General features: G+C 27.4%; 4 protein-coding genes across 9 annotated transcripts; 2 read left to right on the forward strand and 2 right to left on the reverse strand.

The window, feature by feature from the left end:
* Positions 1-783: 783 nt before the first annotated feature.
* Endos (endosulfine alpha) lies at positions 784-3147 on the reverse strand. 2 transcript variants are annotated; one of them, XM_083082989.1, is made up of 4 exons: positions 3005-3147; positions 2426-2869; positions 1826-1942; positions 784-1708 (listed from the first exon to the last, which is right to left on the reverse strand). In XM_083082989.1, exons 2-4 carry the CDS (start codon positions 2465-2467, stop codon positions 1541-1543), a joined length of 327 nt encoding a protein of 108 aa, XP_082939115.1. In that variant the 5' UTR covers positions 2468-2869; positions 3005-3147; the 3' UTR covers positions 784-1540. The 2 variants fall into 2 exon arrangements, with proteins under 2 accessions (XP_082939115.1, XP_082939117.1); XM_083082991.1 differs by lacking the exon at positions 3005-3147 and having other exon boundaries at positions 2426-2946.
* Positions 3148-5270: 2123 nt separating this feature from the next.
* On the forward strand, positions 5271-11546 carry Letm1 (Leucine zipper and EF-hand containing transmembrane protein 1). The gene is made up of 7 exons (XM_083083259.1): positions 5271-5535; positions 6071-6534; positions 6631-6801; positions 7018-7332; positions 7400-7876; positions 9275-9712; positions 9879-11546. Exons 1-7 carry the CDS (start codon positions 5475-5477, stop codon positions 10284-10286), a joined length of 2334 nt encoding a protein of 777 aa, XP_082939385.1. The 5' UTR covers positions 5271-5474; the 3' UTR covers positions 10287-11546.
* A 1304-nt stretch (positions 11547-12850) lies between these two features.
* On the reverse strand, positions 12851-17471 carry Rala (Ras-like protein A). Of its 3 annotated transcripts, none has more exons than XM_083083262.1 (6): positions 17348-17470; positions 15749-15868; positions 15319-15527; positions 15004-15178; positions 14157-14273; positions 12851-13590 (listed from the first exon to the last, which is right to left on the reverse strand). In XM_083083262.1, exons 2-5 carry the CDS (start codon positions 15851-15853, stop codon positions 14157-14159), a joined length of 606 nt encoding a protein of 201 aa, XP_082939388.1. In that variant the 5' UTR covers positions 15854-15868; positions 17348-17470; the 3' UTR covers positions 12851-13590. The 3 variants fall into 3 exon arrangements, with proteins under 3 accessions (XP_082939388.1, XP_082939389.1, XP_082939390.1); XM_083083263.1 differs by lacking the exon at positions 17348-17470 and adding an exon at positions 16982-17321; XM_083083264.1 differs by lacking the exon at positions 14157-14273 and having other exon boundaries at positions 17348-17471.
* Positions 17472-17684: 213 nt separating this feature from the next.
* On the forward strand, positions 17685-18999 carry LOC145962305 (peptidyl-tRNA hydrolase 2, mitochondrial). 3 transcript variants are annotated; one of them, XM_083083269.1, is made up of 3 exons: positions 17685-17840; positions 18102-18247; positions 18425-18671. In XM_083083269.1, the coding sequence occupies exons 2-3, from the start codon at positions 18146-18148 to the stop codon at positions 18527-18529; spliced, it is 207 nt and encodes a 68-aa protein (XP_082939395.1). In that variant the 5' UTR covers positions 17685-17840; positions 18102-18145; the 3' UTR covers positions 18530-18671. The 3 variants fall into 3 exon arrangements, with proteins under 3 accessions (XP_082939395.1, XP_082939394.1, XP_082939392.1); XM_083083268.1 differs by lacking the exon at positions 17685-17840 and adding an exon at positions 17847-18014; XM_083083266.1 differs by lacking the exon at positions 17685-17840 and having other exon boundaries at positions 18110-18249; positions 18425-18999.
* The last annotated feature ends 90 nt before the right edge of the window (positions 19000-19089 follow it).

Genomic DNA, 19089 nt, shown 5'->3' on the forward strand with positions numbered 1-19089 from the left:
AATATTTGACAGTTCTTGTCACACTTAAGATATAAATATGTAGAAATATATAAATGTAAATTGTCTTATAGATTATTAGATATTTATATTAATTTAGTTATTAATTAGTTTTTTAGAGCAATATCAATAGCAAAACTGGTGAACCTTTAGATACACTAAATCCCGACGTATTAAAATGGACAAAATCTGTTGGTAGTTTAAAAGAAATAATAAAATTACTCCTTAACACAATTTATTGATCAAATATTATATGGATTGCATCTTATTTAATTAAGCATACTTATTTATGGGTGGTGATTATTCAATGAAATTGCACGAAATATTACTCAAGATAAAATTATATATTTCCATGTTTTGTTGCCTGGATATAATCTTCTTTGAATAGTAAATATAAAAAACTATATTTTCTGTAAACTTGTATTAAAGCTTCAGTTAAATAATATAATATTAATAGAAATAATAATCAAATAATGTTAAGTAACAAATTATAATGTGATTCTTCTTAATTGCACAATATATTGTTTAAAGAAAAAAAATACTATAAAACAATGGCTCAAAGTAAATATATCAATATTATGTATTTATGCTTTATGTTGAATTTTGAAATAAAATGTTTTGACATAATAAATTCTATAATTTTTTTCGTGTCATATAATAAATGTAAATTGTAATTATTAAATCAATTAACGTCAAGGTAACAATAAATAATAAAGAAAGGTTTTTTTTAGTTGCAATGTATTATACTAAATATGGTTTATATATAATAAGCAAAACTGTATATAGTTACATTTAAAATATTTATATTCATTTTACAGATCTTCATAGTAAATATACGCGAATGTTCCATAAGAAAATAGTCTTACTAAGCACATCACAGTAGCTTTAAAAATGCAGATCTGTGTATTTTTTACCTTCAATCTTATGCACAAGTGGTTTATAAGTTATAATTATATCACCAATAAATTCTTATATTTGTTAGTAAATATTGATTCTTATTACATTTACTTTCTCATTCATTTTCAATATAAATTTTAACATATATATGCATCTAAGATGCATATTTATTGCTAATATAATGATATAAACATGTGAACATTCATAATTTTTTTCTTTGTTTTTTTACTATATATCGAATGAAATATCTGAAAAGGATATCTGAGAATAATTAATAAAAGTATACCACCAATGAAAAAGTCACAAATTTTTAAATTGAGGGAGAGAAATAATATATGTAACCAATTTACTCACATACATTATTAAATTTAGATATCACTGTGGCACATATATAAAGAACATCATTTTTATTATAATATTACAGATGCTCTTTTAAGAATAAGCAACTAAGAAGTAATCAATTTGCTAAAGACACAAGAATTTTATGATACTATGTGTATAAAATAATTCAAGAAAGCTTCTTAAAATAAATTGTTCAAACATGAAACTGTTTAAATCTTCAATTATTTATAAGGAACCATATTACTTTAGCATCCAAATATAAGACTAATTAACAAAATATAGTTTAAAAAATGACACTCTTATCTTATGATGTTGATGTATTAAATTTTTGTTGTATGATAGATGTTTTTCGTTGTGGTACTGTTTCTGGTGTTGGTATAGCGTCTCCTGTTGGCAGAACACCAGCTGGCTTTGGCTTAGCTGTAGATTTCTGTTTCGCCATTTGATAATCCCCGGAATCAAAATATTTTTGCTGAAAGCAATATAAATATTAACTATCTTAGCAAAGCAAAAAATTTTAAAAGAAATATAAATATCTCTATAATATTAAAATAATGAAACTCTAGAATATTAACAAATAGATACTTACTCCTTTGGCTAGCCTTTTTTGCAGAAATGCAGAATGACCACCAAATGGTCGAGCTGCATTTGGGAATTTTGCTTTTAACTTTGCTTCTTCCATTTTTTCTATGTCACTCGATGACAACTATAATAAAATTCAATAAAGATTTGTTAATTGAATATAAACACAATGTTCTGCGCAAGCAAAATTTTTATCAAAAACTTTCTATTTATGGAGCAGTTTATGTTTTTGAAAACTATATCAATATACAATACTGTATTAATGATTTATTTTTTCCTGTCATACATATATTATATTTATACCTAAAAATTATTTTATATAAATAATTTTTTTTACATACATAAATTAATGTTTTATCTCTATTTATATGTTGTGTACTTGTATATAATAAAAGGTTCAGTGTATAATCAATCGGTATAGAACAATAAAGTGACTTTCAAATAATGGAGTAGAAAGAATTGCACGTCAACTTTTTAATAATTTTCCAATATAAAAAAATATTAAAATTCCCTAATAATTTTGCGATACATCATATTACGATCATTTTATTTTCTTAATCCACTTTAAAATCAAATGTGTCATCCAATTGATAAATGGAATTCTTACCTCTGCAGTCGGACTCTGCTCGTTTATCTGATCGTCGCTCATCGTTATAAATTTTGGAACACTTTTCGTCAGTGATCGCTTCCTTTGGAAGGTTGACCAATTATCTCCCGAATACTAATTTCGACACTAACGTATATAACATACATAAGCTAAGAGAGAGCGGCGTAATAAGGATGATGCTGTCAATGACGTTTTATCAATTAAATTTTCTATCCCCGAAACGTTATGCTTTTTTAGCCGACAAAGTATACGCACATATCCCGGGAAAACAAGCGACCACGAGCAACTGCAAGTGACTGTCACAATGAAAGCACTTTCATATACGCACTCAAAACAGCGACAGCGTCACATGCAGGGTCATGTTTTCTGATGGCCGTTACATCGACTCGCGTGTGTTGGCGAGTTTCCATTATCATGCAATTTAATCCAATCTTCATAGCCGCACTTGAAAGATGACGAGTTAAGGTCAATTTTTAAATGTAAAATGAAAAATTCGAAATACCTAGCAAACGATCTTACGTGCAAATCAAATACATTTCTAATTAAATGCAAATATTCATAAAAGTTGAGATTAATTACTTTTTGTCACGCGCGAGTTTGATCTGTTTCCGTGAACTATTATTTTTCTATTAAAAGTATAAAAACAATCCATTAATTATTTTTGAACGAGATGGATTTGGATCAAACTGAATTAGTTTAATTAAATCCAATTTGTCATAAGTTTTTTTAAAATTTGAATCTGGATCTGACAATGAATGGATCAGAATGAATTTATAATAGAACGCCATCAATATACGATAATGACGTTACAAACAATTTAATGTTTTAATGACCAATCAAGAAAAGAGGGGAGAACAGTTTTTTTTTATTTCCATTGGTCGACTCATGACTATTCGAATAAAATATTTTGTCAGAGTTTCTCATCTCGTGACTCATGATCATTCCATGACAGTGACATCGGTACTACCATGGTGTAAGTAGACAAGGGTCCGAATTCATAGGCCCATATTCTGAATCCTCTTTTATCGATAAAAGTGCCTCTAAAAGTGGCATATAAGCCTTCTGATTGGCTACAGGCCGCTTTTAGGAGCACTTTTATCGATAAAAGAGGATTCAGAATATGGGCCATAGTCGTTTCTCAAATCTTAAAACTAGAGAATTTCTTAAATCTATCCTAATACGACCATTTCATTGGTTGAGCTATCCTATTCAACCAATGAAATGGTCGCATTAGGATAGATTTAAGAAATTCTCTAGTCTTAAGATTTGAGAAACGACTATGAATTCGGACCAAGGTGAACCATTCCGATAGATGCGCAGTAGGTTAAAATAAGTGGACAGTCAGCCAATTACGCTTTGAGCTTTTATGCGAAATTCAATATGGCTGCTTATACTGGATGTTAAAAAAGTCTGGACACGGTCGAATATCTCGATAAGGAACAGTTTTACTAGAAAGTGTTTCAGACAAAAGTTGTATGGCTTCGAGGGGGACATAAGATGGTGTCATTAGTTTTACTCTTCCTTATCGAGATATTCGACCGTGTCCAAACTTTTTTAACACCCAGTATACTTTCACTGTCACATTGAATGAGTTGAACATGAGTTGAACTGATCGTTATTAATTATCGGTTGAATGTTGTTCTCATCGTGATTAAAATATGCTGAAAATGCCAGTGTGCTGCGTTAAAAATTGCAAAATACAAAACTGTACTAAAAAAGAAAAAAGAAAACTCAAACATATGTGCAATAAACAATCTGTATAGTCATACTTCGCTTCTGTAATATTTATATTAAATACAACATATTTTTATCCAAATTGCGTTAGATACAATCTCATTTCATTTTTGAAACTTTTAAACAGCGCGCTGCCTAAAAGCTCAAGTTCTGATTGGTCAAGATCTCAGACCTCCGCCATTATGCGCAATGGTTCACCTTGGGTATTTTCCACAGATATCTATACTATGGGCGATATTCTGAATCCTCTTTTATTGATAAAAGTGCCTCTAAAAGTGGCTTATAGCCAATCAGAAGGCTTATAAGCCACTTTTAGAGGCACTTTTATCGATAAAAGAGGATTCAGAATATGGACCTATAACTAGATCGCTAACTCCCATTGATTTTGTACATAAAATGTGTCCCCGAAAACCATGTAATATGGCGGTCGCGCATGCGTAATATTGGTGGAAAACTAATTAATATGGTGGACACTTGTAGCCAGCTAATATTTAAGTTTTCACCTTAAAACTTGTACTTTTTACATTATAAACTTTTAATTTTGTAATAAAATAAATATAAATGTATATATAAATGTTATATACATATATTTTTAATCTTTATATATTTTTAATCTTTTATATATATTTTTAATCTTAATTTTAATTATATCATATACCTTTTAAATATATTTTGATATATTTTATCTTTAAAGGCTGTAATAAATTTTAATTAAAAATGAAGAACATTATATATTATTTAAAAATAACTTATATTCAACTGTAAGTTTATACACAAATTACACTTATGTACATTGTACATAACATCAACCAATCACAAACGTGACTGCTGTCCACCAACGTTACGCACGCGTGAGAATTTAGTACATAAATTTCGTGGACATGTATTTGACGCAAGTTAGCGGTCTAGTATATAGTATAGATGTCTGTGGTATTTTCCGATTCACGCATGATGCACATGAAGTGACAGAAAATGTATAATTCATGTCACGCATATTATACTTTTTCTGTCACTTCATGCGCATCATGCGTGAATCGGAAAGTACCCCTTGTCTACTTACACCATGGGCGTGTTCCAAAATTCACTGTCAGCGCTGAAAATCTATAGTTCACGTTACGTATATTATATATTTTCAGCGCTGGCAGTGAATTTTGGAACATAGGCCATGGGTATTACCAGCTACCAGCTGATCTTTGGCCCTAGCTGCTGCTGCTGCTGCTATGTTCAAAGTGGACGGTGAATTGTGATGACTGTGATTTGTCGCGAAACGATATAACGATTTCAAGAAATTCGACTAGCAAAAATATAATACGCCATGAATAGTCTAATTTATACGAAGACAATGATAAACGGCCACTCCAGTGGAATCATACGACGTATGTGTACCAATGTGTATTAATTCACGTCCTATTATAGATCCGATACACATGATTTTGTAATACTTGTAATATTTGCGTTTTTTTTTATAGATAATGCGATTCTATTATATATATATTTAGAATACATCTGTTGTAAATTGCATCTCGTTTCAATCGTTTAAATGTTCTCTCAAATTGTGATATTCTATTATAATTCAATTGCTGTTACATAGTAAAAAAAATCACAGGTTATGTCATTGCCACATGTTTATATTATTTATGATATTTATAATTATGATTATTTGTAACTTATTATTAAAACATGCATCTCTTCTATTGCTCTTTCATGATTTTTTTGTAAATGTATCAATTGACAAAAATATGTAATTATTTTATTTTATTTTATTTGATAATTATTTTATTTTGTTAATTATACAAATTTATATTTATTATTATTAGATTTTAATTTTCACTGGAATAAATTATTATTTTTGATATAATATTTCAAATTACACAAAATATTCAAATATAATAAAAAATTTGATTATTTCAGGATATTCTCCATTTAAATTATGGCACAATACCAATCATACAATGGGTGGTATAGCTCTAATTTATACAGGTTTGAGGGATCCAAAAAGATTATTACTGGAACACAACAGCACAGTGTCACCAAAATATATTAATAATGTAACATATACACATCTACATGTTCGTACATTTTATATAACTCCTCATTGGATGGGACAAGAATCATCATCTAAGGTTGAAGAAACAGTGAAGAACATCAAAGAGGAACAAGAGCTTAAAGATAAAATGGCAGAAAATGCTGCAAAAATAAGCTGCGAGCAGTCAAAAAAGGCTGTTGTTAAGGTCACAATATGGCAGAAAGTCAAAGGAGAAATATTGCATTATTATCATGGATTTCGACTATTAGGACTTGACATGAAAATTTCGGCAAAGTTAATATGGAGAATTTTACATGGGAATGAGCTCAGTAGAAGGGAACATCGCTTGGTATGTAAAGACACAATAATTGTTATATAAATCTTATGTCTATAATAATATTAAAATTTATTAAACAATTATTTAAATAATTATTTCTTTCAATAGCTGGTGAAAACAACTGGAGATGTGTTCCGACTTATTCCTTTCTCTGTTTTTATTATTGTTCCATTTATGGAATTTTTACTACCGGTAGCAATTAAATTATTCCCTGGTATGTTACCTTCTACTTTTCAAACAGCAACTGAAAAGGAAGCTAAACTTAAACAGGCTTTAAAGGTATAAAGTACTAAAATTAAAATAAAATATTACAGAATACATTTATACATATACATTTAATAAGAAACATATATATATATATATATATATATATATATATATATATATAGATTTATTATTTGTATATTACAAAAGTATATATATCAAACTACTACATATGTAAACAGCATGTTTTAACAAAAATTTAATAAAAAAATTAATATTTTTTATAAACAGGTTAAAATAGAAATGGCAAAATTTTTACAAAAAACATTAGATGAAATGGCAGTGCAATCACCAGATCACATATCTGAGAAGGCTAAAGAATTTGTAGAATTTTTCTACAAAGTACGAACAACCGGTGCTGTTGCCACTAATGAAGAAACTATGAAGTTTAGTAAACTTTTCGAGGATGAAATTACATTAGATTCTCTGTCACGGCCACAATTAATTGCTTTATGTCGTGTATTAGATGTGCAAACACTTGGAACTACCAATTTCTTACGATTCTTACTCAGGATGAGATTAAGAAGTCTTAATGCAGATGATAAGGTGTATATCTTTTTTGTAATTCTTTTAAATTAATACAACTAAAAATATTTAAAAAACTTTTTTACAGTTAATTGAAAAAGAAGGAGTTGATTCTCTAACTAGAACTGAATTGCAACAAGCATGCAAAGCACGTGCTATGCGTGCTTATGGGTTGCCAGAAAGCAGGTTAAGGGAACAATTATCATTGTGGTTAGATTTGAGTTTAAATAAAAAGGTTGCACCCTCCTTACTGTTATTATCACGAGCGCTTATGATACCAGAAACAATGGCTGTGTCAGATAAGTTAAAAGCAACTATTTCGGCCTTACCTGATGCAGTTGTGGCTCATACAAAGGGTGCTATTGGGGAGAAAGAGGGTATAACGGATCATAAGACAAAGATTGAAATTATAAAAATGGAAGAACGCAAGATTGAAGAAGAGAGAAAGGAAAAGAAAGAAATCGAACCACAGCCAATCATCTTGGAATCATCTAATGTAAAAGGAGATGAAATTACTACTACAGATGTCAAAGTTTTGGAGCAAGCTCTGGATTCAATTGGCAAAGTAAGAAAAAATACATTTATATATATATATCAAGTCTATCATTTATATATAAATATCATATATCAGATAATATATATACATATATACAGGGTGTTCATTATAAAACTTTCCATTTATTAAACCAGTTAAAACTTCCTTTATTTCATGATTGGCTAGTTTTTGCAAAAAATGCTAAAACACGTCAATTTTGACTTCGAGGGAGACATTTAAATACATTAAATGCAACGAAATTTTTTCATCCCCTTCGTCGGGGTAGCTACCCCTTCAGAAATCTTAAATGGCAATAGGGGTCAAGTGGTATATTATTTTAAAGGTCTTTTGATTCTCTATACAACCGTTTTTTTATTTTATTTAAGTGAATATTTTTCGAGAAATCGCACTTGGAAGTTTTAGACGTTAAAAAAATTTTATACAAAGATACCATTTGGAGTAGAATTTGTTTATTAGTCATTTATTGTAACAAATGTTCAAAATGTTCTCCATTGTTTTCTAAACAATTATTCTAAATATTCATCACTGTTGAACTGATAATACAATGCGAGAAACCATCATGTTATGTGTACATAATGATTGATCATGATTTTCTTGTTTATGTTGTTATACAGTTCTCTTCAGTCTGTGCTATTTATTCTGTAATATTATTAAATGAAGAATTTTTGCATTTCCAACATGATGATGCTCCTCCGCATCATGTGTTACCAGTTTGACAGTGGTGAATAATCATTTCCCACAGAAATAGATTGGTAGAAGAGGAGCTGTTGAGTGGCCACCAAGATCTCCGGATTTAACTCCTCTTGACTTTTTTCTGTGGGGGCACTTAAAATCCGTTGTTTATAAAACACCAGTGGAAAATTTAAACGATTTACGTCGAAGAATTGTACAAGAATGCAGAGTTATTTCTGTAGAAACTTTTAGAAACGTTCGTTTAGAATTTGACAATCGTCTATATTATTGTTTAAAAAACAATGGAGAACATTTTGAACATTTGGTACAATAAATGACTAATAAACAAATTCTACTCCAAATTGTATCTTTGTATACAATTTTTTTAACGTCTAAAACTTCCAAGTGCAATTTCTCGAAAAATATTCACTTAAATAAAAAGAAACAAAAAACGGTTGTATAGAGAATCAAAAGACTTTTAAAATAATATACCACTTGACCCCTACTGTCATTTAAGATTTCTGAAGGTGTAGCTACCCCGACGAAGGGGATGAAAAAATTTCGTTGCATTTAATGTATTTAAATGTCCCCCTCGAAGTCAAAATTGACTTGTTTTAGCATTTTTTGCAAAAACTAGCCAATCATGAAATAAATGGGTGGAAAGTTTTAAAATGAACACCCTGTATATATATATATTAGTTAATTTTCTCTCTTTCTAATCTTGTATATTTTTAGGACAATAAAAATATGGCTGTAGAAAAAGAGGAGATTAAAGAACTTAAAGAAGAAATGGCAGAATATCAAGAAGATATTAAGGAATTAGATCAAATTAAGGCAGAGGCAAAAGGTCAAGAAGATATAGAGAATATTAAAGTATCAAAAGGTGCTAAACGGCTGTTTAATAAAGTAAACAAAATGATCTCGACAATGGATGCCGTTTTATCAGAGCTCGAACAATCTGAGAAAAAAGTTAAACAAAGAATTGAGTCATTAGGTCCCGAAAAACAGGATGCTAAAGATGTCGAAGAATTAGTTAGAATAGACGAATTGGTTGCAGCCATTAAGCAACTTCAAAATGTAGGTGATGAACATCGATTAAAACGCATAGCAGAAATTTTGAAAAAAATCGATGACGATCGAGATGGTTCTATCAAAATAGAAGATGTCTTAAAGGTATAAGATAAATTATGAACTTTCATAACTACAATAAACATGCAAACATATATAATTTCATAAGTATAATTACATATACATATATATACATACATAAACACAACTATATATATTCTAATATTATTAACAATATACTTTTTATATTAATTATATAATTTTTCTGTAGGTTGTAGAATTAATAGGAAAAGAAGAAGTTAAATTAAGCAAAAAGCAAGTGGATGAATTAATAGAATTAATGGATAAGGAAGAAGAATTAGAAGTAGAAGAACAAATACAAAAGTCATTAGAAAAGGATCTGAAAATATCGCAGGAGAAGGATAACATAAAAGCTACACATAAATCTACAGTTCCAGCTACGCCAGTAACAATTGAACCAGGATTTGGACAAGAGGAACTAGTAGACGATGCTGTTAGAAAAACTGGCAAATCTTATACAGGTCCATGTGTCGAAGAAGGCAAACAGAAATCGGCTGCTGTTATAAAAAGTAATACTAAATCTGATGAAGTTAAAAATCCTCCACTTGCATCAGGTCCACCAACAGCAAAAAAGGCGGAAGGTTCAAAACACCTATGATTAGCTCACAAAGTATAAATTATGTATAATTATATTAAAGCAATATTTTTACCAATGTAAAGCCCGGTATGGATTTTCGTCTGTATGATATCCTGTATACATATTTTCATTTTTATGTATAAAAAGATTTCCAACATTATTTTCAACAAATAGAATATATAATTAAAAAAAAACGTTTTATACTTGCACAAGAAAAAGATGATTTCATCAATATAATTAATCGTTAGTATTTTATTGCTTTGTTATAAAATATATATGTAGATATACATATTTGCTATATGAAATATTTGACTAATATTTAATTTTAATTTCATACTTCATTATATGCAAACACAAAAACCTGAAATTTATATGCGAACACAAAAACCCGAAATTTATATGCAAACACAAAAACCTGAAATTTCTCATTGAAGACTGTGATGCATTTAACAGCATCATTTATATTGTTCTCTTTTATTTGCAGTGATAAACTTATATTGATAGTAAATACATCGTTAAATATTTATTCTGGAATTCATTATCGATGTTATATTTTTAACATTGATAATAAATTACGGAATAAAAAAATAAGAGAAAAATATTTGGTTTTTATAGCAGTGCAATTCAAGTTCAATATAAGTCAAGATGTAATCATTCCATCTACTTGAATATCGTTGTTAAATCATTTATGATATATTATTCTGATTATATATCATAATTAAAAACAGCAGCTTTACATTGTACATGGACTATTTCGTAATCTCAATATTGAGCTACGTGAAGCAAAACAAATGTGTAAATTTAAAATTTATTTTATCATCTATAAAACACACAGGAAAACAAAATTCTATTTATTCTATCGTTACAAAAAGGGGCAATGTAAAAATAGATTGCATACAATTGTACCACATAGAAAATTAAATTTGCAAAATTTTCAAAAGAATATTTCTGTAAACAAAATATTACATCAATTTTTAGATACTATATGTATATAAGAAAATAGAAAAAAGTATTAATTGTACATTTACATTATATTGCATCTATAATATATATTATTGGGCGCATGCCGTATATCTAAGATGTATTATAAAAATATGAATTACGAGAAAACTTAGAATGATCTATCTTTTTACTTCTGCACATGAAAGTCCAAATGTATATGTAATAAGAAAAAACATGTATTATTTTTTTAAATTTTTATAGGATATACTATTTCAAAACATAAATAAAATTGTAAATTTAGTATCCTAAGATGCAAAGAATATTTATATAATTGCTATATATTTCTATTTCATTTGTTTCCTCCATTTTATTACTTCTTCACATTTGATTCAGAAATAGTTAGGTTTAAAAAATGTTTAATTTTATTCAATTCCAACTAAATACCACCATAATATTGTGTTACAAGAAACATAATTTTATGTAATTATTTTATTTTTTAGAACTTTTTAACAATCAAAATTTAATAAATGTTTTGGAATGTGCTAATCATTAAATTATTTGGAGTAGATAAATGACATGGTTAAATAATCAATTAAAGTACATTGAGATTACATAAAAGGGCTTTTAATTTATGACAAAATAGCATATTAAACATATAGAATTGCAAAGATATATATATATATAATGTAATGTGAATAATGGTGTAGTGTGTATATGTATGTATCTGAATCTAAATGTTTATAAAATTTATCTAAATAATCTTAAAATTTGATTGACCTCTCTCGTTACATTAACAGTGTGAACATTTAAAAGGCACAATCAATATCAACAGTACAAAAATATCAAAATTAAATATACAGATATTTTGCTGTCCTTTCATAAAAAAACTATTATAGTACATGTATTTTGCGAACATTAATAATTATTTTTTATAACAGTTGTCAATTTATTTTTCTCAAAAAGCTGTATTAAAATTTGGTTATTCTAAATATCTGCATAAATGCGCCTCATGGAGGTAGTTTTTTTTTTTTTTTTTTTTGGACATAAGCGACTTATAATTATACAATCAGTCTCTATAATCACCAGTCTACCATGTTAAATAAAAATTTATTTTGTTATAGTTTGATATTTCAGATGTGCGAAAACAATGACAAATATTATCATAAGATGCAATATTTTATTGCAAAAATTTGAAATTATAATTAAGTTTTCTTAAATTTAAATTTTTATCCCAGATTTGTTATAAAATTCACACACACCCATGAGATATCAAACTGTTATACTATAAAAACTGTAACAAAAATAACTACAAAATATAAAATAAAACAGCAATATTAAAACTATGTAAAATACACACAGAGATATATATAAACAAATATTATTTATATAATTTATATAATAGTTTTCGTTGCTTTACAGTGTTATGACTGCTTATTACAATTTTATTTTATATAAGTCGAAATATTTAAAATATTTAATCTCATCAATATAATTTCATAATTTTTATTTAATCATTTGTAAATAGAATCAAGAGTGCTGAACTCATTGAAGGTTATCCATAAATAAATAATGCAAAGAGGTTAACTAAGAATGCAATTATTTTATTTCAACATGAATGTAATTACATTTGCACAAATAATATATCGGAAATGCAAAACAAATAATAATATTTATTTAGAAGATATATAAGTATTATTTACATTTTTAATATTCTCAAATTTTAACATCATTTATGTTTCAGCACTCTAAATAATTTTGCAAGTAATCTTGCACGCAATTTTGTGCTCTCACGAAAATTTCGTCTTGTAGCTCAAATTATACATTATAGGAATGTATTATATTTAGTAATATAAGGCAAAAAAAATAGTATAGAAAAATGTATTGCTATTGAAATCTTGTTTTTAATAATTTCATAAAAAAACATTTAATATTTTGAATAGGAAAAGTTTTGTGAATATATGTATAATATGTAATATATATATATATATATATATATATATATATATATATATATATATATATATATATATATATATACGTATAAGTATATATGTATATAAATATATTAGAGTAAATTGTATATGTGTGTATCTTAAGAGAATTCGAATATATTCTGTACGTAATACAGTGAATAGCAAAGATTAAGAGTGTCAACTCACTGTAAAGTGTCAGAAAACTCATTTCATTTTTGTATAAATACAATTCTCTTATGCTTAGTTTTCAATTATAGGAGTTGAACCTTTTGTAACACAAGCTACACATTGTTTTATGTTGTTTGTTATAGCAAGATGCAGCAGTTTGTTTTCTTCTTACGTTCACTCCCATCTCCCTGATTTTCCTGTGCCTTGCGAGCAGCTATTGCTCGCATTAGATCAAAGAAAACCTGCAATGTTATGGAGTAAATATGGTTTAATTTATTTCTTTTTTTAAACTGATGTTCTGAAACCTGCACATAGATTATTAGAAACTGAAAGATATAATAGAATACTGACATATGATGGAACATCGTGACATCATTTGAAAAAAAAAAAAAAAGCACACATGCTTTGCATAAGCTGCTTTACAAATAAATGTGTGTGTATTATCATTTCACACTTATTGTAAATACTTGTAAATAATTTATTAAATCAATATGAGTTTGAATACTTTAAATATCAATATCAAATTTGAAGCAAAGCAAAAATGGAGATGTAATAAAATATATATTTAATGAGAATTACTATATCTGTGTGTTAATATTTTCTAAGAAATGAAGATAAAATAATGATTTAATCATAATTTTCATGGCATATCTTTAATAGCTATAGAGAAATTGCATTAAACTTAACACACACATTCTCTATACACGACATAGATACATCAATTAAGTGCCAAAATAAAACAATGCCATAGTTCTACATATTGTTTCGTAAAAACGTAAAAAATATGGTGCAAGAAAAACCAGCAAACCTATAGAATAATGCACTTCTTTTTCTTCCTCTTGGCGCGGTCTTTACCTCGACCATTGCTTGCTGACTTATCTTCAATTTTGCGTGACCTTATTTCACGCATCAAGTCGAAAAATACCTGCAAATGTGCAATGGATGCTGTCTCAAAGCTTTAAGGCATATAAAATGTGCAATATAAAATAAATATTATGTCCTTTATATTTGAGTCCTTTATAAAGAGGGAAAAAAGAAATGTGTGCACATAAGCAATAGCACAATACATTGTGACATAACATGTATACATAGATTGCAGAAATAAGCTTATATAAAAATACATATTTCGTGCAATTGATTCATATGCCATACATTACATTACATTGAGAATAAATTGAAAGTGAAAGCAACATAAAAAAATGATTGCATCTACCAATTTCAACAATTTAACTACACATACATTTAGGCATGTATATAATATATACTTTATGTATAATATTTTGTATATAGTTAAATATAATATAAATTTAATGTAATTTCGTATTATATTAATATAAAAGTTAATTAAAAGGGGAAACAGTTGATTTCATATAAGGTTCTAATTTAAAGTTAAAACTATATATGGAATGGTATATTGTTCCATATACCAAAAACTTAGGACAACATACTAGAAACATAATTTAAAAAAAGATTAGAATTAAAGAAAAAATTATTTATGAATATTAATAATTAAAAAATATATATCTTATATTATTAATATTTATAAACAATGAATAACATTTATGTATATGTGTGTGTAAATATGTATATGTGTATATATGCATACATACACATTAAAAATAAAGATTATATATTATACACACAATATATTTTACCTTGTCCACATTTTCTTTTGTTTTAGCACTTGTTTCCACATAAGGAACACCCCATTGTTGAGATCTTGCTTGAGCTTCAGCTAAACTAACCTTCCTTTTTTCTTGTAAATCACTTTTATTCCCCACTAATAAAAATGGAATGTTCTCATCATTTTTTACCCTGAGAATTTGTTCTCTATAAAAAAGGAAACAATTTTTTTTTGTTTATATGAAACTAATAAGAAATTATGGAATTGCTGTATACTAAAATTTTCTTCAGTAACTACATATTAAAAAAAAATAATAAATTTTATAAAATTTTATTATTTTACTCACCTAAATTCTTGTGTTGCTTGGAAACTATCATCTTCTGTTATCGAAAATACACAAAGAAATCCTTCTCCACTACGAAAGTAATTGTCTCGAATTGCTGCATAATCTTCTTGTCCTGCAGTATCCAAGATATCTATTTGTACCTCTTCTCCATCTAATACAACTTTTTTTCTGTAGGAATCTGCTTTTGTAGGTTCATAATCTTCAACAAACTAATTTTTACATCAGGATTAAAGTTAAAAGAAAATTTTTATAAAATAAATATACAATATTTAAAAATGTCTTTCTAAAATGTAATATTTATAAATAATACAAACTTAGAAATATAAATAATATAATATTAATATAAATATAATATTAATATAAACTAAATATTTGTTAAGTCAATAATAAGCAAATATTATATTTGCTATAAAAGTACATATATCCTTACCTCATCATACATAAACTGTAACGTAAGAGCAGATTTTCCAACACCTCCACTCCCAACCATTATAACTTTATGCATTGCTTGGGTAGCTCCTGGTTTCTTCGACATTTTTGTGGTAATTACCTTCAATTAAGATAAAGTAGTCATTAAATTCTATCATCAAATTTTAAAAATATGTAGTAATGGAATCTTGTACTTGCAATAGTCAATACATAAATGCAATTATTATAACATAATTTGTTTAAATTTATTTACTAATTATTTTTATATATTTTATATATTTTTATATATTATTTTCTAAAAGTCTATATATATATATATATATATATATATATATATATATATATATATAATTTCATATCATACCAATAGATTAAAATAATAAAATTATAAATAATTGTAATATGTAGATATACATCTCTTGCAATTCTTAGAAACAGAGCTTTTTTTGTGATAATTATCTTAATTAAAGTAGGGTAAGGTTAACAATGCCAGGATGTGAGAATTATGTTGTCAGTATGAGAAATCTAAGACTAGGGTCAAGTATATAATTTCATGTAAGTATTCATAATGTATCTTATATACTATATAAAGAAATATACACATTGTATATCTTTTCTATATTTAAAGCAGATAATCTAGAATACTAATGTATGCAATTAGAAACAAGAAATTTTTTATTATCTAACATTTAAATATTTCTTTCTTATTGTAAAAGAAAACTTACTTATACATGAGATTATTATTAGATAATTTTGTTGACTCATAAATGTGAAGAATGAAATAGATTATTTTAAATTTCAGATAATATTTTTTCACATATATACATTAAACACACAAAATAAAACTATTAATATCATACATTAAGAGATCAACTTTGTAACATAAATGTAAATAAAGAATTTAATAATCAGGAATTTGTTTTTAATATTATAAAAATTAACTAATATTTAACATAATTTATCTTGTATCTGTGTGTGTTACAACTAATCACAGATATACCATAATCAAATATTAGAAGTCATGACATGATGTCATCACATATTGTTATGGAAACCATAAAAAAAGAACATAAAATTTACTAATCAAATTAAACTTTGATGCACATATTACAGTTTTTATTACTACTTAAGATTCACTTTGACTTTCATTCACGTAAGAGAGAATTGAGCACACAATAGAAAATACAAAAAGACAAACAAAAAATGTGAAACACATTTCGCAAATTACTCATACCGTAACTGTGCTTTAATTCACTTCCTTTCTTTTCTCGATATCTCTCGCGAGGGTAATTCGATACAGGTGATTGTTATCAATAATTTAATTGTTACGCGACACGTAAGAATTCGCGCGATGGATCGTTGTGCGAAACTCGTCACAATTATCGAGCGAATATACCGATCGAAATTAAATAAATTAAAAGCTCCGTTCTTGAGTGTGCAACGTGAGTAACAAAACAAGGCGGTGCCGCGTTTCCGGACGAAATCCAGGAAAAAGCCGGATATAATCACCGATGTCAGAAATTATCGAATACTTCGCATCGACGTCCCGGAATCTCTCAAACACGCGATAACAAAGGCGCTGCCTCTTATCAGTAAATACCTTTTAAAGTCAATGCGTACAAGCGGAATGCCCTGAGCGATCCGTGCGAGTCGTCACTCGTCACACGCGTTGATTTACTTTCACGAAATTGATAGCTTTCTGACAGGTGGCGCCTCGATCGCTGAATCATCTCTCATCTTTTCTGTAACAAACTCGAACATTACAAGGCGCACGCTATTTAATTCGTTCTACTATGTAATATAATTCGAAAAAATATATATAATTATATGCTTATAAACATACATCATATTAAATATATAATTGTAGATATTATGTATATTTATGTACATTTATATATACATTTATAGGAAAAAAAGTTATTAAGGAAATAATATAATGATAAACATTCTTTAAATATTAAACTTATATGAACTAACTTGTGAAATATTTGATCGCCGCCGCCATTGCCAGAGAACCAATCAGCATCACGGAAAAGTGATAAAAATAACCTTCGAGATATTCGAGTAATCGAGCTTACATGCCTCTTTTGAGAGTAGGTTATATTTATTGATGTAGATACGTAATTTTATAACGGTGTTTTTATTTGGATAAATTGACATTTCGTAAATGAGATTCAAATAATACACTCGGATTGATCATGATCTTCAATCTTCCGATATATTTATCATTTCGTTTTAATCGAAAGATATAAAAAATAATTTATCAAGTAATTAACCTTTACGCATGTGTATCTTGCTAGAATGGTGTAAGCAATATTTATTTGATAATTTAATATGATGATTATATATTCTAGTTGCATAATTCGGATTCTTTTCATCTAAGCATCAATATCATAATATGACTATATCATCAAATACTAGTGTCGAAAAAGAAATTGAAGATCCTGTCGAACAGATGTTAAAGAAGACCGGTTGCATAGAATTGCATTATCAAGTTCAAGTGTGTGTTCACTTATAATAATTATATCAATATTGATTAATCTTAATTAAAATCTAGATAACTTTTTCTTTCTAGAAAAATTTTATCTAAAATAACGAAATTAAAATAAACTGATTACTGTAAAGTAAATTTTCTAGTTATACATTAGAAATGTTTCTATTTATAAATTCTTTTCAGGAATGTATAGCTGAGCATCGAGATTGGAGGAAATGTCAAAATGAAGTAAAAAAGTTTAAGGAATGTATGACTGAACATACAAAGCAGCAAGAATTAAAACATTAATAATAGATATTTGAATTTAAAGATGTGGTTGATAAATAGATATATCAGATCTCTATTTGCTCCTGCTTGGGATGGACAGTATTGTAAAATGGTAATAGTGGTTCGATCAGATATATCCATGGGAAAGGGTAAAATTGGTGCTCAGTGTGCTCATGCTGCATTAGAATGTTGCCGGCAAACATTAAATAATGAAAAAAAACAACAAATGTTTCATTCTTGGTTACGAATTGGACAGCCAAAAATTGTTGTCAAAATACCAAACGAAGAAGAGTTACTGATTTTGGCAGATAAAGCTCAACGTGTTGGTTTAATTACTGCTATAATAAAAGATGCTGGTAGAACTCAGTTGAAACCTGGTACAGTAACAGTTGTAGGTATAGGACCAGGATCTAATGAGGTTATTGATAGTCTTACATCAAGATTAAGATTATTATAAATGTATTTTGTAAATAAAATACATGTTAAGGAAAGATATTAATGATAATTTTCACATGAAATCTTGAGGGGCACAGGGTATTAAAAACTTGGATAAAATTTCAAACAAGCAGAAACCTCCCAAT

This window comes from Camponotus vicinus, unplaced genomic scaffold, assembly GCF_025532165.1.
Source record: "Camponotus vicinus isolate PSW18456_S1 unplaced genomic scaffold, iyCamVici1.0 SCAF_11, whole genome shotgun sequence".
Lineage (NCBI taxonomy): Eukaryota > Metazoa > Arthropoda > Insecta > Hymenoptera > Formicidae > Camponotus > Camponotus vicinus.

What these genes read in the sequence shown, in the direction of transcription:
- Rala (XM_083083262.1), bottom strand. Translation starts at nt 15,853, where the DNA reads ATGTCGAAGAAACCAGGAGCTACCCAAGCAATGCATAAAGTTATAATG. An exon ending in CAAGCAACACAAGAATTTAG is followed by an intron (nt 15,179 to 15,318) that starts GTGAGTAAAATA and finishes CCTTTTTTATAG; the next exon opens with AGAACAAATTCTCAGGGTAA. An exon ending in CAAAAGAAAATGTGGACAAG is followed by an intron (nt 14,274 to 15,003) that starts GTAAAATATATT and finishes GCACATTTGCAG; the next exon opens with GTATTTTTCGACTTGATGCG.
- Letm1 (XM_083083259.1), top strand. Translation starts at nt 5,475, where the DNA reads ATGAATAGTCTAATTTATACGAAGACAATGATAAACGGCCACTCCAGT. An exon ending in GTCTTAATGCAGATGATAAG is followed by an intron (nt 7,333 to 7,399) that starts GTGTATATCTTT and finishes ACTTTTTTACAG; the next exon opens with TTAATTGAAAAAGAAGGAGT. An exon ending in AAATAGAAGATGTCTTAAAG is followed by an intron (nt 9,713 to 9,878) that starts GTATAAGATAAA and finishes ATTTTTCTGTAG; the next exon opens with GTTGTAGAATTAATAGGAAA.
- Endos (XM_083082989.1), bottom strand. Translation starts at nt 2,467, where the DNA reads ATGAGCGACGATCAGATAAACGAGCAGAGTCCGACTGCAGAG. An exon ending in AGCAGAGTCCGACTGCAGAG is followed by an intron (nt 1,943 to 2,425) that starts GTAAGAATTCCA and finishes ATTTTATTATAG; the next exon opens with TTGTCATCGAGTGACATAGA. An exon ending in AAAAAAGGCTAGCCAAAGGA is followed by an intron (nt 1,709 to 1,825) that starts GTAAGTATCTAT and finishes TATTGCTTTCAG; the next exon opens with CAAAAATATTTTGATTCCGG.
- LOC145962305 (XM_083083266.1), top strand. Translation starts at nt 18,552, where the DNA reads ATGTGGTTGATAAATAGATATATCAGATCTCTATTTGCTCCTGCTTGG.